At 40.7% G+C, this 27,390-nt stretch overlaps 2 protein-coding genes across 13 annotated transcripts; one reads left to right on the forward strand and one right to left on the reverse strand.

The window, feature by feature from the left end:
* Positions 1 to 1,805: 1,805 nt before the first annotated feature.
* On the reverse strand, positions 1,806 to 13,731 carry CBX3 (chromobox 3). Of its 5 annotated transcripts, XM_032109392.1 has the most exons (7): positions 12,638 to 12,756; positions 11,050 to 11,100; positions 9,113 to 9,262; positions 7,164 to 7,306; positions 5,470 to 5,635; positions 4,004 to 4,098; positions 1,806 to 2,454 (listed from the first exon to the last, which is right to left on the reverse strand). In XM_032109392.1, exons 3-7 carry the CDS (start codon positions 9,152 to 9,154, stop codon positions 2,328 to 2,330), a joined length of 573 nt encoding a protein of 190 aa, XP_031965283.1. In that variant the 5' UTR covers positions 9,155 to 9,262; positions 11,050 to 11,100; positions 12,638 to 12,756; the 3' UTR covers positions 1,806 to 2,327. The 5 variants fall into 5 exon arrangements, with proteins under 5 accessions (XP_031965283.1, XP_031965298.1, XP_031965290.1 ...); XM_032109407.1 differs by lacking the exon at positions 9,113 to 9,262 and having other exon boundaries at positions 12,638 to 12,769; XM_032109399.1 differs by lacking the exon at positions 11,050 to 11,100.
* Positions 12,788 to 26,737, forward strand: HNRNPA2B1 (heterogeneous nuclear ribonucleoprotein A2/B1). 8 transcript variants are annotated; one of them, XR_004240228.1, is made up of 12 exons: positions 12,788 to 13,047; positions 18,164 to 18,274; positions 19,219 to 19,365; positions 20,629 to 20,839; positions 21,131 to 21,232; positions 21,322 to 21,411; positions 21,896 to 21,958; positions 22,406 to 22,525; positions 22,794 to 22,916; positions 23,958 to 24,040; positions 25,366 to 25,496; positions 26,327 to 26,737. XR_004240228.1 is itself a non-coding variant. In XM_032109349.1 (11 exons), exons 1-10 carry the CDS (start codon positions 13,018 to 13,020, stop codon positions 24,017 to 24,019), a joined length of 1,059 nt encoding a protein of 352 aa, XP_031965240.1. In that variant the 5' UTR covers positions 12,788 to 13,017; the 3' UTR covers positions 24,020 to 24,040; positions 26,327 to 26,737. The 8 variants fall into 8 exon arrangements, 6 of the variants coding, with proteins under 6 accessions (XP_031965240.1, XP_031965262.1, XP_031965231.1 ...); XR_004240229.1 differs by having other exon boundaries at positions 21,322 to 21,402; XM_032109349.1 differs by lacking the exon at positions 25,366 to 25,496.
* The last annotated feature ends 653 nt before the right edge of the window (positions 26,738 to 27,390 follow it).

Below are 27,390 nucleotides of genomic sequence, written 5' to 3' on the forward strand. Positions count from 1 at the left end.
GATTTCAGAATTCTATATACTAGGTTTATAAATATTTCTATTATAGGCCTCCCAAAAATTAAGCCATGAACTCTGTAGAAGGCTTACACATGTGACAAAGTTGGGGCGATTTGTCTAACGAACAGGCAAGAGAGGTTAGTTAAATGCTGAAATTGTCATTATCTGGTGCAAGGGAGCCCCACGTTAACAGGGATATCAGATTTTTCCTAGAGCCACAATAGATAAGAGACTGAATTCTGCCCAAAACCAGTAATAAAAAATCTTTAGGAAAAAGTTCACATAGCAAGTTTAGCCACTGCTGTTTAATGATAAGTAGGTGTTCTACGGTGACAGGTTTTGTTTCACAATATAAATGGCTTTTGAAACTATGGAAGCGACAAATAATCACAGCAATGATTTGTGAAACAGTATCAAAAGAACATCAAGCACAGACTGAATTCCTTCACTCTTCAGGCTATGCACACCGTCTTAGGGTTTCCAGGAACATCCATCTTTTTTTTTATCTTCTAACAATATATACCCAGGCAATCCCAACTGTCTCACCTTTGAGAAGGGCCATGAAGATGATCAGAGGGTTGTAGCACCTCTCCTGTAAAGACAGGCTGAGAGAGTTGGGATTGTTAAGCCTGGAGAAGAGAAGGCTCCAGTGAGACCTTAGAACACCTTCCAGGACCTAAAGGAGGCTTACTACAAGGCTGGAGAGGAATTACAAAGGCATACAGTGCCAGGACAAGGAGAAATGGCTTCCACCTGAGAGTAGGGTTAGATATTATAGGAAGAAATTTTTATCTTTGAGGGTGGTGAGGCACTGGAACAGGTTAGGTTGCCCAGAGAAGCTGCTGACAACCCATCCCTGGAAGTGTTCAAGGCCAGGTTGGCTGGGGCTCTGAGCAACCTGGTCTAGTGAAAGGTGTCCCTGCACATGGCAGGCAGGTTGGAACTGGATGATCTTTAAGGTCCCTTTCAATCCAAATCACTCTATGATTATATTGACACTGACAACATACTACAGGATTGTATTTTTTAGTCAAAACTCTAAATTAAGTTTAATTCTGAAATAATCTTGGCCATTGACATATAAGCACAGCTTAAGGCAAACTATGCTATGGTAGTCAAAGCACAAATAAAAGGCATGTAGATAAAAGCAAGTGAAAAGATGAATGGCAACTTTACTCTTCCTGAGTTCCCCACCCTTCACTTCTGCCCTTCTGAAGGCATTCTCCAAGCAGCTGATTATAGGACTAATTTCAAAATTCAATCTGAAATAGAAAGCAAGGCTTTTGTTCCAAGTATATGACTTGAGTGTCTTCATTTAAATATTCCACTTTAAAGGCTGAGCTATGTAAGTATTCTTCAGGCAATGGCCTGAAAAATAATTCCATCTAAACCAGCCCTAAGTACACTATAGCCTCTTATTAAGACATGAAATTAAAGCAAAGGCTAATATTGTCAACACACATCAAATATTTCCTAGTATGCCTGCAGAGGCCTCTTGGCCTTGTGACCAACTGTTACACCCAAGCCATGTGGTTGCCATCTGTGACTTATAGGAGTACCAAAAGCATATTCATTTTACAGAACCTTCCTAACTGAAAAAACCCCATGTCTCAGGCAGTATTCACAAAATCCCCCAACTTATAATCAAAGCCTAGTACTTGTCCAGTATTGTGGTAAGAGTAGCAGTGGGGTAATAATCAACCTACCCCCCCAAAAAACCAACTTACAGTTAAATATTTATTACAAATTGAGTTTAACATATCAAAAGTTGAGAAATACCCCGCTTCAAAAGAGTCACAGCCTATCAGTATAAAGGAAGAATATAAAACTATTTTATTGACCACTGTTCACCAGTATTTACAATAAAGTAAACAATATACAGTCTGATAACATTCAAATTACTACAAAGTTAGTTTTCACCTGGTCTTCTTAAGACCAAGTGATCCCAAATACTAAAAAGAATGACCCTACAGGTTTAAAGGGCTAGGTTTGGGTAAAGAAGATACATGCACATCAATAGTATAGAAGACTACAAAACATCTGTGAGTTTGTTTAGACATTCATTATGATTCCGTAATAACTATGGAAGTTCATCAATGTTTTATAAAAGCTTTTACCTAATATGGAGGAAGTAGTAGTATCAAATGCTCTCTTGTGATAAATGAAACAAGTTGCAGAAAGCTTTTATTTACTTGCTGTTGATGCAAAACATACTACTTCAAAAAAATATCAAATTTGAAACTTGTTAGAATGTATGCTTCTCACATTGCTAATAAATCAAATTTCGGGTTTTAATATTCTTATATATAAAAAAAAAGCAATGCAAACAATTATTGTGCTTCATCTTCTGGGCATGAATGCCAAGTTAGCCGTTCTTCATAAAAAGCGATTACAATCTGAGGACACTTCACGTTAGCTTCTTTGGCCAGCACCAGATCTGCCTCATCAGAGTCTTTCCTGATGTAGAAGAGAGCAGGATTTAAGAAGATGAATAATCAGTATTTCAGAACATTTAGCAGCTCTTGCTAAGTCCTAAGTTCTGAAAAGAATGTCAGCTAGAAATCAGTTTCCAGTATACCTTTCACTAAAGCTACCAAGACTTTCCATATTAATGGTAATGACAAGGTTTCATAGCTCCATTGTTCTTCCCTTCCCGTATTTTTTACTGTTTGAAAGGAAAATGCTATTGAAAGGGAACCAGCTACAAGGTTACATACTGCAGTATGCAATGAAACAAGTAAAATTTGGTTAATTTTGTCTTTTAAAGGCTAATCAAAACTTCAAAGTAAGACTTAAAAATCAATAGGATGAATCTTAAGAACTGGTACTTACATGCAAATTATGTTTACTGTTTATGCAAGTAACTTCCTGTATTTCATATTGTTATTCTTGATGCTGTCTTGGGGTAACAAATCACACTTGCCAGTCTGACATGCTTCAGATTCCATTTTAAAGTGTATGCTGCCTTGACAAGTCAGCTTTGTGCATACAAACTCGTATCTACGTTTGTTACCAACGACCAATTATGAAAAACTAATCAGCTGCAACTAACTAAACAAAAAAAAGAAGTCCTCTGTGTTTGATTTTGCCAATGATCCCTATAGAAATTCAAATACTCATGATCTTTGTTTTGCAACTTTTCTAAGCTTCCCCTAAAATTTACAGAGAATTTGAGAAGGCAGAAGGGAGACAATCTCCTACAACACTCATCTTCAGCAGTCTAGGCACATCCCAAGACAAATCATGTCTCAGGAGATCACTCATTCTGACTCCATTCTGCGAATCTGCCCTTCTCAAACACTGTGGAAAGCCATCCTTCTTCTTATCCCACCACCTTAAGAAATCTGACTCTCAGCAAATGTCAATTCAAACTCTTGATTTCTCAACACTGGGAGGAAGCACTAATTTTATCCCATTTGTTCACACGGCAAGAAATCCTTCTCCCAACACTGCAGCTAATGAAGCTGGTCCCCACCTACCCTCCCAACAACACAAACTCCCCACATCACTCTCCCCTCTTACTAGCCCATAAGGTCAAGCCTCTCCATATTGTTTATTTTTCATCTCCACCTCTGCTTTCTTCCCTAGTTGCTTCCAATTTCACTTTGCTGCATGCAGAACAGCTGGCACTCTGCTTGGTTAAATGGTTGGCTATCCAGCAGCTGGCTTCTGCTTATTGAAACATGTAAAGCTGGATTTCTGCCTGCCATTCTCTCAGCAAGAGCATTACCAAGATCCAGTTTTTCCATACAAATGCCAATTTCCCCCTATTTTATCAGAAATTACCTTTCAAAGTAAAACTGAACCAACAGAAATGAAAGATATTTTGGGTTTTGAAGGAAGAGGGATTAAATCCTAACTGAATATATAAAGCTTGTCTTTCTAAGAAAACACTAAGGAGAGCACCAGTTTCTCTGTCTTACTCCTGAAATGAAGTTATCTCTTTAGCCTAAGTGCAGCTGCCTCCCCTCCCTTCATGAACAAGAACTGTGGATATAAGACTTACCATTTCATGAGGAACATAAGCTCTCCACTGCTATCCGTAGCCCCAATTATCCGCTCAGGATCAAGACCCCTTGCAAACCCTCTTGGTTTATCAACCTATTAAGTTAAAAGATGATTATCTAGTTTAAGACAAAATTCTATTTTGGTACTAGATACATACATTTTTGTACATACATGTATGTGTGTGTATCAGAACGAAAAAAAATAGCCTTAAAACCCCATCAAATCTGTAATTACGTATTATTGTCCGAATACGACATGGATTTTTTCATGACGGATTTCCAGGCCAAGTCATTCAGATGTAGGGTAATAATAAAGGATTTTATATCCATGCTTCCAGCATTTATTTCTGAAAACACGATAGATGTAACAAATGGTCTAAAATCATTTTACTAGATAAAGAACCAAGCATGGTTAGTAAAAATAACAAAAGCAGCAAAGTAAAAATGCACGCCTGGAAGTGGAAAAAACACATCCTTTCCAGCAAAACAACAGGTTTGGGTTGGCTAAGCTAACAATGAAACTGCACCCTTGGGGAACACCTCAACTCTTCTAGGTTCACTGAGATCACACTGGTGACAAAAAATATCAGAACTATTTCCTGTATTAGCTTCTTTTTAGGTTCACAATATCCTTTTAGAGACAGTGGCCACTATTGTACCAGATGAAGCTGAACAACCGACTCCATACAGAAAGCAAAATATTCTTTGTGTTATTCATGAACTATTCTTTTTGATGCCTTCCAACCTTTTTGACAGTAACCACATGTCCAACTGCTGTCTTCAGTACATGAAAATGGTTGGCAGTGTCAGCGGTTTCAAACTGCTAGTCTGAAAGTTTATGGAAGAAAATGTGAACTGTTGAAGACATTACTATGTGTGCATTACTCTGTACTCATCAGCACTAAATGCGTCAAGTTGTTCACTCATTTAAACTGAAGGAGAAATTCAGACCTCTCAGGAAAGGTAGGCTTTCTTCATTCACCCTTTCTACTCCTCCACCATCATGTCTGGTCCTAGTCAAAGTAACTGATTGGTTTTCACATTTTGCCACCTTGCCACTCACCTATTCAAAATCATATACTAAATACGAAAGCCAAACCAGAACTTCATCTTTGTTCCATTCATGTTCCATCCATTTCTCGAATATAAACTGATCACCTAATACCATTAATTAATAACTCTTAACCAGTCCTACTTTCAATTCTTCAGTGAGTGTTATGGGACAATGTAAGAACTTTTAATCATCATGTCAGTCAATCATCCTTCACTTACCATTTGGACAGTCTCATTAACCACAATGAATATATATCCTTTTTTAACCACAGATCCAGATGCTATGCAATTTTTACAGTTTTAAATCAGTGTTCAGTCTCATTCTCAAAGTCAACATATGTTTTTTGGGGGGATGGAGAGGTAGGGAAGAGATGCAGGGAAACAAAAACTTAGTACGTGAACATATACTTACAGAATCACGCTTTTTCTTTGATTTACTATCATCAGATTCGCTATCTGACAAAGATTTTCTTTTGGCACCATCTGTTTTTTCTTTACCAGCTTTCTGAGAGTTCAGAAAAGCTTCAATTAGCTCTGGACAATCTAAGTTCTCTTCAGGTTCCCATGTGTTGTCAGCACTGAAACATACACACATTTATGTAAAACTAGGTAAAGAAGAAAAATGTAAAACTAGCCCCATGGCTCTCCTTCATTTAAGCAAGTTCATTTTTGTCTCACTATATAAGGTAGGTTTATTAAACCCTAAGGATGTTTATCTTGCCATCTTTAATAGCCTTCATGTACTGCATTTGATGATTGGAAGAAGGACACTCCACTAGTATTGAGAAACAATGTTCTTAAACTGAAGATAACACAAAAAGCAGCCCTATTAACACCTATGTTCTCAGTGGAGTGTGAGAGTTAAGCAATCTGCACCCTCCCAAAACTTACCTGTACATTTAAACTGACTCACTTCCCTGGTTCCTCTAAAGACTGTCCATGTAAACAAACAATATGATATGAGCACTAAGACTTGCAGAGAACAGTGTACCCAGCAGTCATTACAAACAGCCTAATATATACATATATGTATTTTTAAGCTCTTAGATGCGAGGAACACTCTCAAGTTGTCTCTGAGCAGTGAATGCAACTATACCTAGAACTATCTTCTTCCTTAGCTGACTGACTGCAGGAGCAAACAAACGTGGGCAGAGCTGGACACTGCGTATGTTTCAGTGAGTATGCATTTTGTTAACTAAAATTTTAAGAAGTCCATGAATGCTCTCCACAACCACTATGCACCTCATGCGCAAATACTGCCACAGCAGTACTGCACGAGCAGGATACCTACACATTATTTTCCAATACAATCCCTATTACTACAAGTTCAAATCAGACCCTCGAACACTAAGCATTGTGCTTTGTGCTTATGCACACATCACTACACATATTTCAGGTGCCAGAGTGCACAATGTTGCAATGCACTCACTTTGGGAGGTATACAAAATACCACCACTCCATACACAACCATTTATGCACAACTTCTAGGTGCATCACCTTCTTTCAGCTGGTAAAGCAAGCTGCCACAGAGTGTCACTGGAAGGAGGCACTACTGCATTCCTTCTTAATCAACTTCTTAAGTCTACTGTAAAGTTTTCATGTACATACATAAATCCTGGGAAAGGCACTCAAAAATTCCTTTCAGGTATGCCTAATGAAGGCAACCATTCCACAGGCAAATTCAGTTAATTTGAGAACAGTTCAGGAAAATTAATAATAAGTGAACCATCTGCTTCAGAGCTGCCTGCAGTTGAAATCCCTGCATGATTTCTTACTCAGAAGTACCATTCATGCTGCTACATATGTAACAACTGTCAGTCTATCTTACCTTGATAGATATGGACACAAGCTCTACCAGAGTGGTAAAAGAACAATCACTAAGAACTTGGTAAAAGTCCTCGAATATTTTATACAGCGCAAACAATGAACTACATTATCTTCTATACTCGACTGTCCCACTTGACTATGCATTTATGGATGTCCTTCCCTCAAGGTTCTTTGAAGTGGATGCCCATCATCCAATCTCCTCTTTGCACAGTTGTTTCAAATCTATGATTAGTGTTTATCATTCTATCAGAAGAAGAAAAAGAAAGGGTAATGCCTTACTCTGTAAATCCTTTCCACTTCAAGTAGTATTCCACCTTTCCATTTACAACACGTCTGTCCAGGACTTTCTCCACAACAAATTCTTCAGGCTCTGCCTCTTCAACTTTTTTACCTTTGCCATTCTGTTTCTTTCCCATTTTGTGCTACAAAAGAAATTCAGAATGACATTATTCTTTTTTTTTTTTTCGCTTTACACAGTTACTTCACTGGCTTACTAATACTAAAGCCAGAAGCTCAGACTCCTTTTACATTAGTGCATGTGGTCACGTAACCTGAGCAAGACATGTTAATGTTTTGGGATTTTTTCAGTTGTTTAATGAGATACCCAAGACCAGTTTTTAAAAACGTTTAAAAAAAATTTTAAACAAATTTTTGTCCACATACTCATCGACTATACTCCCCTTAAAAATTTAATTCTCAGTGCTACATGCTCGAAACACCAGGAAGCTTCTAAAAGTTAACTCTGTGCCTGTGAAAAGGCAGAGGGCAAGGCAGAAGTAAAGAAAAGTAATAAGGTAACTGTGAAAATGCATAAAATAGAAAAGGGATGGTACTGAAAAAAAGGTGGTTTCTACTTTTTCCAAAAAAACCAAGGAGAAACTGATGGCAGCAAAGTTTATGTTGTATTGCTACAACAAGCAAAATACTCAACAATAACCCCCAACTATTGAACAGGACACATGCTAGGAACATTCCATACTGCAGTCCCTTCTCAATCTTAGCCATGCACCCATGTGACTTACAAAGACATGTCACAAAGGTGCATAAATTTAAGACTGCTAAACTTAAGTACAGCTTATACTTAACACATAAATGGAATTTTGCTAACTTACAAAACTTTTAAAGTGTTTTAAAGTTTACATTTGATATTTCAAGTAATATTCTTTAAGGTCTTAAAACAAATATTACATCCACATCATCCTCAAGGCATTCCCAGTTTAATAAGGCACAATTAAATAGTAGTAGAAGGACACATTTCAGAATTTCCTTGTTTGTAATCTTAAAAAGGTTCAAACAAGCCTATCATGTTGTATCACATTTCTGGAGGACTGGCAGACCAAAAGCAGTTTGCTTGCCATTTTGGACTGCACCCCCTAAGGAAACTATTAAGTGGCAGCCATCAACTAAATATTAAGCTCCTAAAACAGAGTTATGCAGCACCCTAAATCAAAGTGGACAGAACTAATTCCTCACTAAAGCACTTCCTATACAACAGAAAACAGACGAGCAAATATCATGAAGCACCTCTATTTGCTTGATAGCCATTCTCTAGTCCTCTCTAACTTTGAAATTTTCAAACTTTTGGACTCAGTAGAATTTTGTCTTGATGTGGTGAAAGGTAAAAAAAAAAATGTATGTTAGAACAAAAACTGTCTTCTTTTAGTAAACTGAAGACTGGAAGATGATTCTCTTGCCAAAGCCCTGTCTTTGTACCCCTTATTTTTTGTAATAAATTTTGCCCTCCCTCCCCAAACTACTTTAGTCTTTATGGTTAGCAACCCATAAATTGAAGGTTCAAACAACAAAAAGGAGAAACGGTTTCTAGTTTCTCATTTAAACAGCAAGTTTCTGTATATATCTCACATGGCAATCATTTTGATTTGAGAGCATAGAAGAGAGAACAGAGCATGTATTTCCAATTAGATTTTAAGTGCCTGCATATCCCAGGTATATTTTGACCACAGCATTCATATCTGAAAAGTGTAAACTTAAGCACATTGGCTTTTTTTGCCTCCACAGGAAAAAGAATGCAAGACTGATATTGAAGAGAAATACAACATGAAGATGTCCAAGGCTTCTATGAGGGCAGCTTCTTTCAAAAAATGGAAGTGTGAAATAGAAAGGGGTAGATATGAGGAAAATAAACAAACAATAGAAGTAGCAGAGGGAAAAACAACAACACAGAAAAAGACAGACTCACTATACCATAATAATAACATTATAATTACTGGTGATGAGGCAAGCAGGCTACAAGTGGGGAACATCTCCATCTGTATTCTCCGTTGGACTAAAATTCTTTGATTCAATGGAAGACTGTTTTCTGGTACTCTTTTCGGCTTCACTAATTCTTGTCACTTAAAGATCAATGTTTTGGATTTCTGTATCAAAGCAACAATTTGTTTTTTTACTTTCTAAGACTTAAGTATCTTAAGTATCTTCCACAGAGGAAAATTAAATGTCATGGGGGTCTGTATTTATTTCTTGAAGTGCAGTAAGAAATAGGAAAATCAAGAGTATGCTGCTTCTGTTTTAGATATTATAGATTTAATTAGGTCTCATGCATCAGCACTGCTCTTCAAACTCTTGAGCCTATTAAAATAATACTTGATTGCAGAGCCTGCAGAAATACTGAACATGTTAAAAACCTGTATATTCTGAGATTATACATGCCCATGCAAATCTCAGCCCACAAGTGAATTGTGACATCTGACTGAAGTTAAAGCGTTCTAAATGTCCACTTGACCCCCAAAGCTCTCTTTCTCTAGGGTTGCATGTTGAAAGCTGTAACTTGGGCATTCGATCATTGAAGGCTCACGTATAGCTCATTTCTTTTTCTGCATTCAGAAGTCACATATAACAGATGCAGATCTATGGATAATCACTCTTTCTTTGAGGGGCAAGGTTAAAATACTGATGTGACACTTTAGTGTAGAATTTTACTATACAGGAGGTAAGAAAATTGGAATTACAGCTCTAGAGCTACCCTATATCCCTTAACACATTTAGGTTTTGCATGCAAATACATAACGAAGCAGAATTAGTTATGGTTCCCATGGGAACCATAACTGATTTTCCTGACCTGTGCAGCAAAATTCTCAACAACATCAAAAGATTAAAAATACTGCATTCATAGATTTTTTCCTCTCTCCAAAGCACCCCCTCCCCAAGCTGGCTAACTCCTTCTCTTCTTCAAATTAGGGATAAGTGGACAATCAATTACGAACAGAAAGTTCAGACATTCACCCTGGTGAAGTATTTTAAAACAGTACAACACAGAGGAAGCACTCCATTGCACTTCTAAGCCTGGAGTTATTACAAGTTTTTAATATATTTTGAGCTGAGTAAACCAGTAATCATTTCTGAAAATTTAAGAACAGGCCTTTTGAGTGTATTATAAACCAGCTGTTCTGCTATCGAAGTTTTGAATTGTGCACATATATTTTTTGCTTACTTCCCCATCTCAACCTCAGATATATCTCACATTATACTTCTACAATTCTGTCTTTCATGAAACTATTTATCATTATTAGTTGAATTATAACCAGCAACCAACTGCCCTTAGGAGTCCATATTTTAATGTCAAGCAAAGCTTTAGAGGACTTGAGATCCATGAATGCATCATTAAAATGGTCCAGGAGGGGTTGACATCTGATAATCTCTGCTCCTATGAAATTCAAACAAACTGTTATTTGTTAAAAATCATTTCAAAAGGCATCTTAACTATGCCACATCATTTCTCAATAACGTTACTTTTCATCTGTAAAGACTGCCTTTTGTCAGGCAAATAGTTTTCTCCAAATACACTGGGAGAAATTAAATGAGTACATGATTTAGACTTTATTTTTTACATGTATGATGAATTACATGGTATGCTGAAAGGAGTCTAAAAAAATCCTTAGTGTTTTCTATTGTAGGACAGATGAAATAGTGCAGAGTCCTTTCACACTTTTTACCCAATAAGTTTCTCTTTAGAAATCGCAGATTTATTAAAACCAAAGACAATGTCCTTTCTAGTAGCCTTACTTTCTGGATCTGAAATTTTGGTCAGAATAATGCTGGGGAGGGGAGATGTGGATGTATCTTTTAAATGGAGATGCCAAGTTATAAGTTTGAAGAAAAATATGTTGATTAAATCCTTATATACTTTAGGTGTGCATGAACTTACCAATGTAGTTTTATTGGAGGCCATTTTTATTGCAGACTTGCAGAGCTTTTACTAGAAAAATGCATGACAATTAAAAGGAAGTTTGCATTACTCAAAGAAAGGCATCCCAAGACAAGCATGGTCCTTGTTCCAACCCCCATGTATTCATTGCATACAACATTTCTTATACGGATTAAATCCAGAACAAAAAGTAGGTTACTACTTTGTCCGGTATAACCCAGTAATGCACCATTAGGCTAGCCAGGATAAACTATACTGACAAGGTGGTATATAGGCTTGAAAAAAGGTTTTTCCCAACGCCTTCAAAAGCATAGACATGTTTCTAGGGAAAAGGGGGAGGACCATCAGGGATGCTTATTTCCTTAAACCAAATAGAACAAGAGTTCAGATTCTAGCAGTTGAAGATATACCTAAGGTATATTAACTGCAAATCTGATGGGGAACAGATACATATTTGTGGTGTAATGAATCACCCATTATTCTTACATGGTAGCAAATTCTTACAAACAGCAAATATTTATCTTAATGCAACTGTAACGTTGCCTTCTGATTCTCAAGTTTGCAAGAGTTAAGGTCCTAGAGCAATATTAACTCAGCTAAAATGTACATACTACACATTTAACCTACGTAAATTACGTTGAACACAATCCATCCCCTTTTCCATGTCATTTCTCATACCGACCAGCTCCATAGGCATGTACTATCCCCGCCCCGCAGTGAGCTATATAACTGTTAGAATTCCCCATATGCCTGGGTAAGGCAGAAAAGTCCTTTAAGGCCAGAAAGCCTCCCGGCCTCAGCAATCCCGCCCAATCCTCCCCTGACACGGGAGGTGGATTTTGGCAGTCCCATGGGTGGTGGGTAGGCGACGTGGGAGAAGGGCCGGGGCCAAGGCGCCAGTGCGGAGGGTCTTGCCTTGTGTCCCTCCGCTTGAAAGGTAGCAGAAAGGGGTAAAAAAACCCCCAAACCAACAAAACCAGTAACAAACCCCCCACCAGAAAAGAGGCAGCCCTGCGGAGGCCTGCTGCGGGCGGCTGCGCCTCCGGCCTGCGGCGGACGCACATGAGGCCGGCGGGGCCGCCCCGGGCGAGGTAACGGGGACGGAGGCCCCGGGCCGCTCCCGCCGCCAGTGACAGGGCCTCTTCCACGCCGTTTTCCCCCCGCCCCTCCACGTTTCCCCCAGGCCGGGCACACGCAGGGACCGCCGGCGGGCCGGCTTTGTCTGCCGCGCGGGTGCCGCTGCCCCCGCCCCCGGCGCTGCCCTCCCTTCCCGGGGCGACAGCGCCCGCGGGTCCGGGGTCTCCTTCCCTCCCTCCCCCCCCGCGCGAGTGCCGAGGCCCCGACCCCCCGGCAGCCCCGCTCCGCCCGCCACCCCCCACCGCCAAGGAAGCGGGGGTGGGGAAGAAGCGGCGGTGGGGGGAGGCGGGCGGACTGCGCTCCGCATCTCCCCGCGGCGGCCCGCAGCAAGCCGCAGAGGAAAGGGGAGTCAGGGAAGGGGACTCGAGGGTGAGTGGGGTGAAAGGAGGCAGCTGCAGCGAGAGAAAAGAGGGGGAGAGAGAGAGAGAGAGAGAGAGAGAAGGATACAGACTTCAATGGTGCCCAGCGGCTTGGGTCTCCCGTCTCCTCCTCGCTCCCGCCCTGCGCGCACTGAGCGGCGGCGGCAGCAACAGCGACATCCGCGGGGGGCTGAGGCGGGGGGTGGGGGCAGGGAGGGAGAGAGAGAGGGAGGGCGGGAGGCGGAGGGCGGGGAGCGGCGCGGCGGCGGCTGGGCTGGGCTGGGCTGGGCTGGGCTGGGCGAGCACTGCGCGCCGGCGGCTGTGACGGGGCAGAGCGCACGACGCCGCCGCCGCCTACGCGCGAGCCGCTACAAGCTCCGACCGTCGTCGCCGCCGGCACAGGAGGGGGGCCAAGACGTCTCTCCAACGCGGGGCGAGCGCAGGACCGCGCCAGGCGTCCAAAAGAAGGAAGATGCCTCGCGGCGACAGGGAAAGCGACTGGGTGAGCCCGGGGAAGCGGAGCGGGCTGGCGGACCCCGGGCGCTGCAGCCGCCATCATGGCTGCCGATGCGAATGCGGGCCGGGCCGATGCTGCCCGCCGCCGTGGAGGGGGGCCCTCGGTCGGTGCGGTAGGGCGGCTCCCGGGCGCGGGGAGGGCGGGCGAGGAGCGCCGGAGTGGGTTTGAAGCTCGTTTGGAGGGACACCCCCCCCCCCCCCCCCCTTGGAGCGCGGCCATTTCCCGCGTTGCGGCGGGGAGGCCCGGGCGTGAGCGAGGGGCGGGGGGAGGGAAGCGGGCTCGAAAAGCAGTGGAGCTCTGGGGCCTCAAAATTCATTCATAAGTGGAAAAAGGGGTCGGGGGAGTCGGCTGGGGAGGCTTCGCTGCAGGCGGGAGATCGCGGGTGGATCCGTGGTGAAGCTGAAAGGGAGGGGGAGCAGAGGGGGCGGGAAGAAAGGAGCCGCTCCAGCGCCATTTCCCTGGCGCGCGGGGCGGCAGCACTCACCCTTTGTCGCGGTGCGTGCAGGGCCGCCGGAGATAGAAAAAAGGAGGGCAGGGAGGGAGGGGATGAAGGAGGGGACGAGAACAGAGCGACGGAGCGGGCGGCGCGGGGTAGAGCGGAACGGGCTGCGGTGAAGTCCGCCTCCCTTCGCGGGGCCCCGCGATGTGTCGCGCTTGTGCCAAAATCTGTGTACTTCTCACTTCCTCCTGCCCGGGCGGAGGGGGAAGGGGGCCAGGGCGAGGTTTCGGGGGTGCGCTGTCCCCCGCTCGCTCCCTGCCATTACTGCAGGTGTGGGGGGCCGATGCGCGGCCGCCCCCGGTTGATACTAATGCCGAGGTTTGAGCCTTCGGGGCCTTTTGTCAATTTCCGGAAAAAACAAAAAAGTGACACCGTGCCAGCGGCGTTCGAGGCCGCTTCGGCTGCGTTCGGGCCCGTCTCGCGAGCCTCTCCGTTGTCGGAAAGTGCCGAGCGGGCTGAGGTAGTCGATGACTTGCTGCGTCTTTCTCTCCGGAAATTGCCGAGGTGGCGCCGAGCGCCATTTTCGTGTGCTGCGGCAGGTTCCGGAAATTACCGAAGCGAGCCGAATGGGCTGCCATGCCTGGTTCGGCTTTTTCCGGCGGCTGTCGAAGCGGATAAGCTCGACGACTACGGCTCCTTCGGCTCATTTCGGAGACGGCTATTACTAACGGAGTCGGTGACTTTTCATTACATGATAAAAACACGTAGGGGCGTTATTCAGAACTGCAGCCCCTTTGGAGATACTTAAGCTCCAGATCCTGGCTTTTTTTTTTTTTTTTTTAATTAAACCTCGGAAGCGAGCCCGGACTGGGGAAGGAGGGCGCTAACACTACGCGGAGCTGAATTTCAAATTACGTAACAGCTCAGGCAGCCATTACCGACCGGTTGTACGGCACTCTCGAGCAGGAATACGTAAACCATGAAGAACATGGTACGTGGGATGGGAGGATTTAGAGTTTGCTTTTAAGGAGGGAGACGCGTTTGCTTGTGCAGACAGAGTGAATTTTTTCGGGGCTAGGAATTACAGGAACGCTTGAGTCGTCCGCGCAAGTCCGGGCACCGCTGCCGGTTCGCAACATGGGGCGGATGCTGGATGTCTTTGCGCAGAGGAAGGTTCTGGAAGCGGCGGCTGGGGCTGGCGCGCAGCCGGGCAAGGCGGCAGAAGCTGCGGTAACCGTGCACGGTGGACAGCGCGTTTTTAAGCCCGTGGCCATGGGTGTTAGCTGCGCTGTTGCTGAGGAGGAGGAGGGGGATTCGGAGCTCCGCAGGCCGGGGGCAGTCTTGGCCCCACGAGGCGTTGAGCGGCCGAGGCGGCGCTGCGGGTAATGGCGGTGGCGAGGGGGAGGGGTAAAATGGCGGCCTGGCCGAGACTCGCGACTGCGAGGGGCAGTGGGGATCGCTTTGGGAGAGCGGGTAGGGCGGGGGCCAGCTGTAGTCGTCTAGTATTCGCGGGGGCGAGGAGTGCCGGAGAGGTCTTGGTACCGTGTGTGTAGGTGCACGCTAGAAGCGGTTTGCAGTGCTCTCCCTGGAGGCGGCGGCTGCTCCCGGGCGCCATTTTCCCCGCCCGGCTCGGGGCCGCGGTGTTCCCCCTGCCGCCACATGGCGGAGCCGGCGCGGCCGCTGCGTCCCGGCCGCTGCAGGCGGCGGGTGAGCAGCCGCTGAGGGATTGCAAAGCGCGGGAGTTCAGGGATCCCCGTCGCTTGTCTCCGTTAAACATTTTGTTACCCGGGTTAATTCCGCGGTCAGCGTGGATTGTGTGTGCGCACGTTAGTGCTGTATGAGACACCTTTCCTTGCTCCGGTAATGAATTTTCCAATAAAGGCTGTGCGTTTTCCAGTCCTTTCAAGTTGGTTTAAGCCCGTGAAGGAAAGCTTAAAATACGCACGGATGAAGATCCTACGGAGGTTGTAAAGATTTCTTCTGGCGCTCGGTTCCTGGATGTACTGTGGAAATCTTGAAAGAGGTGTTACTTCCAGCTTTTATGTTGTGGCCCTTCGTGGCTATGAGGTGTCAGTGTCTTTACAAAAGAAAAGTATTTTCTTCAGGATTCTGAGAGGTACTGGCATGATGATAATTACTGTTGTACATTTTATACCTTCAGCACAAACTTCAGATGGGCAGAACTCTCTGGGCTCAGGTGGGACAGTTTAGTGTTAGGCTAACCAGAGCTTCTTGAAACTGACACATTTAAGACAAACAGCTTCTCCAGATCTGGAGATTGTTGCGCGCATTAGTGGAGCAGCATGTTTGTGCTGTTTTCGCACAGTGGTTTTCATTAAAGAACTGGTAATGAGTTTCATTACTGCTGTCTTCTGACGTGTGTGGTGCCTAGATGTTCTGGGCATGACCCGAAATACGTCTGTAAAATGCATTACTATTCTGTTCAACGTCTGTTACTAATGTGTGTTATATTTTTGTCATTGTTACAGCTGATAGATTCTGTTCTTCCCTTGCATTTCGTTTACAGGTTTATAACTTTTCAGGAGTAAACGTAACACCTATTGGAAAAATCCTACTTGCCTACTAAATTTTCTTGATTCTCGTATTTTTGTTATAATGTACTTTATTAAATGCATGGCAAATGATAATACAGGGGAAAGTGACTTTTGCGGGCCTATGAAACTGTAAGCAAGTGGTCCCTAATTCTCAAGCAGCAGAACTAAAGGGAGGATTTTTTTTTCCAGTATTGCTTAAAATTTTTTCTTTGCCAGCATACTCAAAATTAATAAATAATAGTATGACATACAATGAACATACGATTTTTTTAGTACTGGTCTGGTATGCAGCATTCTTTGATTTGTTCCTTTTATGTGATGAGGTGAAGGGAAATGACTTAAAACACGTCTGCTGCTTTTAAAAACTTGCCTCATTTTGCCTGTCTGTGCAAGGAGGAGACAGTACTAGCTTTCTTTATGTTTCTAGAAGAAAAAAAAAGCTAGATCCAACAGCAGATTCCAGGTATTTTCAAGAGAAATTGGAATTGATCAGTCTCAAACAGTATATATTTGGAGGGGGGAGGGGAGAAAGTTGACTTCCTTGTCAGACTGCAGTATGTCAAGCTGGTAATATGGAGGTGTATTTTGAAAAAAACTTGGTTGGTTACTGCCTACTCTAATTGTCTTCCTGTTACATGCATTTAGATCCAGGCCTGCCTTGGGCAACTTCAGAAAACGTGTTGGTCTACACGTAAATTGGCTTAGTAATTCTAAAAGTATATGTGCACTGAAGTATTTTGCTTGTCTTCTTAGTCTCATTGTTTTTCTGGTTTCCTTTTTAAATTTATCTTAATGCGTGTTGCACAGTTAATAATGCTGTGTTTGTCAATTACACCTACTGGTGCAATGTTTGAATTGTATAAAAAGCAACCACCACACTAAAGAAAACACACAACCAATCACCCAAGCAGAATTTCTTGCTTTTTGAAGTTAGTTACCAGTATAAAGCTGAAGTAATTGGGTTTGAGTTCTCTTGTCCCTAGGAGAACAGTTTGCTTGAAAGCAACATTCTGAAATAATAAATTTGTGGAAGAGGACTACTTTTTAGTGCATTTTTTAATTGTTTGGCATAAAATTTCGACATGTATGGACTAGTGATACTATTATATTGTATATTTTCTATTGTATATAGAAAATGGCAATTAAGATGCCTGCTTTGTATAAAAAGTTACTGTAAAAGTGTTTTGAACTGGTAGAAGTTGGAAGGTTGTCCTGCTTTAGTTTACCACTAAATCCAAAATAGTAAATGCAATGCCTAGTTACTGGTTTTGTTTTTTGTTGGGTTTGTTTGGGGTTTTTTTTGATGCACTTGTCATTGCAAAAGAGATCTCTGCTGAACAAGTGCAGTGATAATTTCTCTGCAAGGAAATTAGGTCTTACTGGAAGCAAGATTTATATTAGTGGATATGAATACATATTATTCACATTTCTATTTTAAAGGGAATTATTTTAATATTGCTTGTTGAGAGTGTATGGGCTTGTTGCTAATTCAAATGGTGTGGGATCCCAGATTCATTTTACAGATGCTTGACTTTAATTTGTTTTAGTAATTATGGAGAAAATACTAATTGTTAATCTGTTTCAGAACACCTTTAGATGTATTTATTTTTACTCTTAATGCCTTAGATGAATAGTGTGGTAGTATTTATGTAAAACAATTTAAGCCAGAATGGTTTTTGAAGATGAATGTTACCTGGGATAGACTGAGACAGTATGAATTAATTCATATTTTCTGTATTAAAAACAAACCCCAAAGTTCTCATTTTCTTTAAGAAGCATCTCATATGGGTCGTTGAGAGGAATATTCTGGAAGTCTTCAGGTGTGGTCTCTTGTTCTTGATATCTAGAGGGAGAGACAGGAAAAAGGGCTAAAATAAAAATTGTATTGTAAAAGCGGACCTGTAGAATTGCATAAAAGGTTAACTTTTTTAATAGGGGTAGAATGTTTAGAAGAGCCAGGTATTGTTTTGAAAATAAGTCTTACTGAAAGTTTTTGACACTTAGGAAAATCTTGGCTAGTATCTGCCAATATATAAATATCATTATATTTACTAATGCAGAAGAGGTGTTTTAAATTATATTAATGTAATCTTTTTTTCTGTGGCAGAGGGAAAAGGAGCAGTTCCGCAAACTGTTTATTGGGGGCTTAAGCTTTGAAACCACAGAAGAAAGCTTGAGGAGTTACTATGAGCAATGGGGAAAGCTTACAGACTGTGTGGTAAGTTTAGCGTACTAATACGTACCAATGGCATGGAATATATAGGAATTTTAGATGGGGAGTTTGTTTTGTGGTTAACTTAGAGAAGACAGAATATTAAATTTTAATTGTACAGTTGGTTTATACACAGTTCAGTCCATTGTAGCAATGCATACATTTTTCCCTTGCAAATTTGACAGAGTTAGGGAGCATTCACAGTGTTTTCTGTAAAATGCTCCCAGATTATCTATAACCACTGATGTCAACAGTTCAACTGTGGTATCATTGGCTGTAGTGCATTAGGAAGTGCTTATACAGAGCGCTATTATATCTCTGTGGTTGGTAACATTTGGCAAAAAGCTGATATTGTGGTAAGTAGTAAGCAGCCTCAGTAAAGCTGGAAAAGGATGTCTGTCTCTGTGGTGTTTTCACAGAGCCATTAAGGTTAGCGGAAACCATTTAGGTCATCTACTGTTAACCCAGCACTGACAAGTTCATCACTAAACCATGTCCTTGAGCGCCACATCTGTGTGTGTCTTTTAAGTACCGACAGGGATGGTGGCTCTGCTAGACGTTCTCTGCTGAGTTTGTCTTGGGAGTAGTAAATATATATATTACATAACACAGATTTAAAGTGTGTGGTCTTCCTGAAGCTTAAAAGAAATTATGTGTATGATTTTTTTTTTTTTTTTGCAAAAGCAAACATAAATATAAATGCACCTCACTGATCTAGCAGCATTTCTGAGTTAACTGAGTCCTGGAGGACAACAGTGGTTTAAATTTCTTTGATCCCAAGCAGTGCCATCCATGTATTAAATCAGCAGTCTGCTACTTCACTATAATTGTGTTTTGAAATCAAATCAAGGAAAATGTAAGTTAAGCTTACACAGTTACTCCAAATACTGTTAGCAAAAAGCTTAACATGAGACAGGTATAAATGGTTTAAATGTGTTTATTGGTTTTAGGTAATGAGGGATCCTGCAAGCAAAAGATCAAGGGGGTTTGGTTTTGTAACATTCTCTTCCATGGCTGAAGTTGATGCAGCTATGGCTGCAAGACCTCACACGATTGATGGGAGGGTGGTTGAGCCTAAGAGAGCTGTGGCCAGAGAGGTAAGTATGGCTTTGAAAGCAGATGCTTCTCATGCTTTGAAAAATACCTGTTTTGGTCAGACACTTTGTTTTTGTTTGAAATTGCCTGGGTTATATTACCTAATTAAAGGCCAAAGTTGGGGCACTGTTTCCCACACTTCTGGTCTCTTACATAAATGTCTGTTATTACAGTGAATTATTAGGTTATTCTGGTTGTGGAATTATATCTGCAAGGGACACATCTGGGGTTTGAAAACAGTGTTGTAGAAAACATGTTGAATACTGTAATTATGCAAAGTAACTCTTCTCTGGAATGGTTACAGTTACTAAGGCTCAAATTAATAAACTCCTGTCAGTCTCTGTGACTCTTCCAAGATGATCTTGGGGTATTTCTAAGAGGTATATAAAAACAGAGAATGTAGTGGGGAAACTTTTTTCCAGTGGTGATGTCCAGAATCATCTGTGGATTTGTGCTGATTTTAGCCCCAGGCATACTTGATTTCAGTTTCAGGGTACGAATTAGGGGTATGTATACAGGAACAAGGTGAACCTGTAAGCCAGGTTACTGTGGCACAGAGGCACTTGAGGAGCAAGTGTGGATTATAAGGCAAGTTCTGTTCACCACATGGGAGCTCTGGGAGGCTTTACCAGATTAAGGTTGGACCAAGGTGTTTAATATATTTGAACTGATAAATTGGAATTGAATGAGCTGTCCCAAAGGTATGGGGAAATGGAAATTGTAATCACAGGTACCCCTGTTAGCTACCCCAGTTTTCTTTCCATTCTCTGCAGAATGTAGGGTTGGTTAGCATTTTTAAAAAAGTAGTTGCAGCAGCACGTGTGCATACTGTCTGAAGGGGTTAAAATGCATATCCTGAACTCGGTGAGGTTGAAGGACCTTGATACAAGTGGAATGTGTATTGATGCTGTTGGGGAATTGGGCAGAAGAAGCTGATGCATCTTTGTTTAAACAATTACAAGAATCATGCTCTAACTTAACTTACTAAATACTTGCAGTTCTTTCAAATGGGTGATGTGTGTTTTTTTTCAGTGCTTTTAAGGCTTTGACATAAAGAGGAGAGGTAAAACCTCCAAGTAACCCTGTGTTACTTCCCTCCCAGAAGGCCCCCTACACAATCTTTCAAGGCTGTGACTCATAAAAGGGCTGTCCCTCTGTGCTTGAAAAATCCTAGTTTATCTGAATTCTATTCCTGAAATCCTAGCAAAATAGTGCTTTGCCAAATTGTTTTTCTTTGTGCTAATTTAAAGAGTTCTTTTAAACAGGAATCTGGAAAACCTGGTGCTCATGTTACTGTGAAAAAACTATTTGTTGGTGGTATTAAAGAAGACACTGAAGAGCACCACCTTCGTGACTACTTTGAGGAATATGGAAAAATTGACACTATTGAAATCATTACTGATAGACAGTCTGGTAAAAAGAGAGGGTTTGGATTTGTTACATTTGATGACCATGATCCTGTGGATAAAATTGTATGTAAGTAATTTCACTCTTTCCTTTGATAATATTAATTCTTGCAGCCTTGGTGGTTTTGTAAAGCTAAACTTACAGATACTGGGATTAGTTGTGTGCCTGTATATTTGCTACGTCATAGGTTGCTGAATTGCGTGGGAACGTGTATTTCAAATAAGTACTGTCATCTTTGTTTAAAAATCATTTGGCATTTTGTGTTCTTCCATATTATTCAGAATGTGTATGGATTGGAAGTCTGATATCTGACTTGTTGCCAGTTAAATGCTGATAGCCTCTTACTTTGTATGGTTACAGTGCAGAAGTACCACACCATCAATGGCCATAACGCAGAAGTAAGGAAAGCTCTCTCTAGACAGGAAATGCAGGAGGTTCAAAATTCTAGGAGTGGGAGAGGAGGTAATTACAAGTAATGGTTAATGGTTTGTGGTTGATTTTTCTGTTCACTTTCCACAATCTTGCTACTTACAAGTGTTGAACTGTTACAGGGAACTTCGGTTTTGGTGATGCTCGTGGAGGTGGTGGCAACTTTGGTCCAGGACCTGGCAGCAATTTCAGAGGGGGAGCCGGTAAGACAGGCATGTTTGTAGCATTTACATTTTTTACTTTATTAATACTGTCTTTCTGGTTCTGGATAACTTTGTATGCTCTAGTGCTGTTTAATTTAAATGCAGCTGTAGCAGTTGAAATAATTTTTGGGAAAAGTAATTCGCAAATGAAGTTGTGTTTTGGTTTTTTTGTTTTGGTTGTGGTGTGGTTTTGTTTTGTTTTGTTTTTTTTAGCTTTTATTGAAAGCCAAAAGTGACCTAAACTGAATAACTTGTTAACATCAGAGATTCTCTGATTCTGTGCAGTACTTGCCTGACCTTTTAAAACTGGGTACTGTACAAATGCAAGAAGAGGGAAAATGTAGAGCGATGATTGGATGTTTTTCTGAAGTTAATTGTACATGTTCTTAATTGATAATTTCTGAGATTTAGTTCTTAGGGTCATAAGGGTTTGAGAATTTGATGAGTTTGCTACAGGTAAATTGAAATCCTTTGGGTTTTTTTCTCCCAATAGACGGATATGGAAGTGGCCGTGGATTTGGTGATGGATATAATGGATATGGTGGAGGACCTGGAGGTTAGTTTGCTGTTGTGATGATGTATTTTTCTCTTGTTAGGGAACACTGCCATGTTTATATTAATCACCTGAGCCATTTTCTTGGCTTTAAAAAGCATACGTGGTTCTTGGCTTATGTCAAACTTCCATATGGCAAACTATATGGTTATTCCTTGCACAACCATTCTTTTCTTTAAGATAGGAGTGGGTCTTAAATTTCTTGAAAAATGAAGATTTTAATTAAGCCTTTCAGTTGAGGTCTTTAGGCATCTGAGTGGTGGGGTTTGGTCACAGTTCAGTTAGGGTGGGAGTCGGTATGTGCTTTAAAAAATTTCATAGAAATTTCTTTACAAAACTACCTTTTTCTTTCTCTTTGTTCTTCTAAACAGAAAAAATATACTTAGTTTGTGTATCATTTGAGTGCCCTCTATATTGAAAAGTTCATTTAAAGGGATTATGTTGTCACAGGTGGCAACTTTGGTGGCAGTCCTGGTTATGGAGGAGGAAGAGGAGGTTATGGTGGAGGAGGACCTGGATATGGCAACCAGGGTGGGGGCTATGGAGGTGGTTATGACAACTATGGAGGAGGTAATATTTGGGCTTAAAATGTTCAAGCATTTCAGTTACTGCAAGTCACTTGAGGCTGGGGGGGGAGGGGTGTTTGTAAATGTTGCCTAAGGAAGCTGTTGTTTTTCACGTAGTAGGAAATAAAATGAAAACACTGTTTGGTGCATGCACTGCTGGAATACCTATGTGATTTTGCACTTTATTTAGAATTTCTATAATGAGGTAGCTTTGAGTGTTTGTATCCATTTTAGCTCATCTAGGTATTTCCACTTTTGTGTTGATAATACAGGCAATTATGGAAGTGGAAACTATAATGATTTTGGGAACTACAACCAACAACCTTCAAATTATGGTCCGATGAAGAGTGGAAATTTTGGTGGCAGCAGGAACATGGGTGGACCATATGGTGGAGGTACTGTATATGTCCTGACTTTCCTTGTAGCCGGAGTGGGTGGGCTTCTAGATCTTTGGGGAAATAGAAGAGAAGACAAGACATGGGGTAACTGTTTTAAACTAAAAAAAATGTTAGACTGAGATCAGATATTAGGAAAAACTTCATTGTGAGGGTGATGAGGCACTGGAACAGGTTGCTCAGAGGGTGGTGTGAGTGCCCCATCCCTTGCAGTTTTCAAGGCAGGGTTAGATGGGGCTTTAAGCATTGTAGTCTAGTGAAAGATATCCCTGCCCATGGCAGAGGGGTTGGAACTAGATGACCTTGAAAGGTCCCTTCCAACCCAGGTCATTCTGTATGATTCCAAGATGGATATGGTAGAAATTGGATAACTTCTGCAACAGATGGACTGCAGTGCCTGTGTTCTTTCTGCAAGTTGGCTTCAGTGTCTCATCTTGAGATTGTAAAGCTTGTCTCAGGGAAAATTAATTATTTTTAAGCAATTATAAACTAAGTTTTTCCACAGTGTTTTGCAATTTCAAGTTGAAAGATTTTATTTCATGTTCTTTGCTGTCAGCTCACACTATTTGTGGAGAGTTTAATTACTTAATCTCTAGCATATTTGCTGGGATTTCTTTTTATCCTTCTTTTGTGTCATTTTTTTCTGACACTTCTGCTTTTTGTTGTCTGAATGTTACTTAATATGGACTATAAAGCTTGTGAAATGGAAACTGAAACATGAAGCCCTTTCTTGTAAGGTTTATCATGCAAACAAAGTCAGCCCTCACAGGCTCAATCCAGCACAGTGCATCAAATTACGTGTGGCAGTGTTGAATATTCTAAGATTTCAGCAGGTAGTTGCTTCCTGTGGCACTCCTTGGAGGTTATTTAGAGGAAGACAGTGAAATGTTAGAAGTCTTTGTTGTATATGCTGTTGCTGGAAGTAAAGCAGATGTTACTCTTCGTTCAGTCAAGCTTTGGTTGATTGTTCCAGTCAAAAACATTCCTAGATTAAAAAAGTGTTGTGATGGGACCATTCTGTTTCTTGTTCTGCAATTGCAGGAAACTATGGTCCAGGGGGCAGTGGAGGAAGTGGTGGATATGGAGGGAGGAGCCGTTACTGAGTTTCTTCAAGCATGCCATGGGTAAGTATGTTTATAAGTGTTAAAATTGCAGTGATTCTTGAGAGTAGCTGCAGGAGTTAAAAGCTTTTTAGGATATTATCTTTCCTTTAAAAAATGGTTAGATGAATAATTTCATAACCTATTTTTTTACTCTTTACTTCTGTTGAAACAGGCTTCACTGTATAAATAGGAGAGGATGAGAGCCCAGAGGTAACAGAACAGCTTCAGGTTATCGAAATAACAATGTTAAGGAAACACTTATCTCAGTCATGCATAAATATGCAGTGATATGGCAGAAGACACCAGAGCAGATGCAGAGAGCCATTTTGTGAATGGATTTGGATTATTTAATAACATTACCTTACTGTGGAGGAAGGATTGTAAAAATGCCTTTGAGACAGTTTCTTAGCTTTTTAATTGTTGTTTCTTTCTAGTGGTCTTTGTAAGTGTAGAAGCATTCCTTTGATAATGTTAAATTTGTAAGTTTCAGGTGACATGTGAAACCTTTTTTAAGATTTTTCTCAAAGTTTTGAAAAGCTTTTAGCCAGGATCATGGTGTAATAAGACATAACGTTTTCCTTTTAAAAATTTAAGTGCGTGTGTAGAGTTAAGAAGCTGTTGTACATTTATGATTTTAATAAAATAATTCTAAAGGAAATATTGTGTAATTTTAGATTTTTTTTTTTAATACTGTAAAATAAGGCAAGGAGTGGGTAGTATAAGGTCCCACAAATAATACAAAGCTATTGTTGTACGTGTAAAATTTAATGCTGGTGAGAAAAAAGTATGTTGTCTGTAAATTACCAGGTTTAAAATATCTAGGTAACTTAAGGGGTATCTCTGCAAGGAGAAACACCTTTTTAGATTTTTTAGATGCTGCTTCTTCAATGGCAAGGAAAGGAAATACCCCCAGCAAGGTACTCTTCCAGGGATGCAGGTCTAGTACAAGAGAACTCTTGAAAACGTCACTAAAAGTTCAGCCAGTCTTAAAAAGCTGTGCTGTATCTCTGCAAAGCTTTAACTACGGTAGATTGTTTATAAGGATGGCAACGAAGGCTGAGGGTGTAGAGCAAAATAGTTCTAAGCTTCAGTTAAACTTCTTTAGGTAAGATCTTATTTACTTTTCCTTTCTTAATGTTTCAAAACCAAGAAACTAATAATGTATGACAGTATTCTTTCAGTATAGTGATTATCGTTATGTAGTTTAACATAGCAATCAATTGAGTTAACAATTACAAATTGAAAAGAAACTTGTGAATCCTGTTTTCTTGTATTACTAAATTTTTTTACAAAAAAAAATTGTTAATTTCAGCTACTTAACATATTTTTTTCCTACTGGAATCTAGCTATGATATGAACCCTGGACAAGCATAGACTGCTGCCACTGTACACTGCTACAGTTGAACAAATGAGACCTGCAAGTGTCCATTAGTAAAGCTTTGCAAGGGTTCCATCCCTGGTGTTGGTAGTTAAAATGGTAGGTCACAAGTTAATTAAATCATACAACTTTATTTTTGCATCCTGCAACATTTTCTTTTTTCTTGGGAGTCTATGCATTATGGTGGTTGCAAGGTAATGCAATGAAGGTAGTTCTGTGCTGTTGAAAATGAACTATGTTGTTATGTGTCTTGTCTGCTGTAATCTATTTTATATAACACATTTCATCCTGAAGGTTCCCAAGTAACTGTAGACTGTTTACGTGTAAGGAAAAATTGCACCACAGAATACATCTGCCTCTGTGAAGGAATGTGTCGTCCATTCTTTTAACAACTGCATAAGCAGTTCTTTAGGAGGGGAAGTGAAAACTTCAAATGAAACTGCAGGTGGTATTTCATAAGTGTACAATGTATTTATGTAATTTGGAATTTGGCTAGAATGTTGAGGTTTCCACCATTTTTTATAGTTCTTGCAGCTAACAAACCTTAGTGCCAAATTTAGTCAGCCTTACTCTCACTGCATTGAATGTTTGCACCTCAAATTAATGGAAATTTATCAAGTAATGAATGAGTTACTCAGAGTAAGAGTGGCATACTCTACTAGATTTGGTTTTTAAATAAAAATCAACAAAACCTACCAAAAAAAAAAGGCAACCAAAAATGCCTTCATTTCAAAGTTCATTGCCTTTAAAAGGCTACCCATTGAAGAACGTGGACTCAGCTAACAAAAGTCCTGTTCCTTTTGTGTTAGACACACCAGTGAACTGCTTATACTTATTTTTTTTAAAAATGGCTGAAGTTCCCCTATTGGTAATTTGGTTTAGACATATGTGATAAACATCTTCAGATACACTTTTTTTTTCTTTGGCAGGAAGGTGCCATGCTGCAGGTAACTAATGAAGAAGTGGTCAACCACAGAAACGCTTCAAGAAATAAGAAATTCTGTATCATCAGAAAATAGTTGTTTTTGCTGCCTTCATTAAAAATCTAGAGGTTAAATGAATACTGATAAAACATCACAATTAGTACAGCTCCCTGTAATGATGGGTTTTTTAAATTATAGTAATAATGTCTTGTAAACCTTTCGAATAAAATTCAGATTCGTTAGGAGAAACAAATCACTAATGTTAAAATAGCAAGCATTCTGTGAGTAGAAAGTTTAACTACATATATTTATAACTTTCATAGCTTTAAAATAAAGTATTTTTATACCAAAGTAGTTCTAGTGTAATGCTTAATAAAAAATTAGTGTGTATCTAACATTAAATAATGTTTATGTTTAGACCCTTTCATGATTTGAAACATTCCATTTTGAGGTGAATTTAAAAATCAGTTTGACAAGTGTGTTCATGGAACTTGTTTCTCTGACCATAGGCATCTGTTCTCTGTTGGGAGAAACAGTGCTGCAAATTTAAAGTGCTGATGTCTTTGCTGTTGGACACAAGTGCCTAAAAGTAGCTTTTTTTGGCTGTGTTTTATATTATCTCATACTTTCCTGTTAATGAAACTAATGACCTAAGTCAGTTTGTCAGATTGCAATAGGACAAGAGCTTTATTCTTTTCATCTCTAAAGAGCTTTAAGTGTGAACAAAGACAGACTGACTGAAATGTAGAGTTCCTGCTGTACAAAACTGTATTACCAATAGGTGCATCTGGGGGCGGAAAAAATTACCAAAACAAAAAATCCCAAACCAAACAAAACCACTAAAACACGAAGTGTGAGCTTGGGAAAGCTTCAGAAGTGTATTTAAGGGAAGGTGTCTTGAGGTTATACTGTTTTAACCACTTATCTTCATACATGGTTTATTCAAACTTGAAATTTATATACTTTGGCAGAATCGTCATGACTTTAACCTTTATAATACTGTTTAAGGATTCACGTACAATTCTTTTCTGTTTCTTAAGTTAAATTTTGAAGTATTTGCATAGGTAACC

This window comes from Corvus moneduloides, chromosome 1 (genome assembly GCF_009650955.1).
Source record: "Corvus moneduloides isolate bCorMon1 chromosome 1, bCorMon1.pri, whole genome shotgun sequence".
Taxonomy (NCBI): domain Eukaryota; kingdom Metazoa; phylum Chordata; class Aves; order Passeriformes; family Corvidae; genus Corvus; species Corvus moneduloides.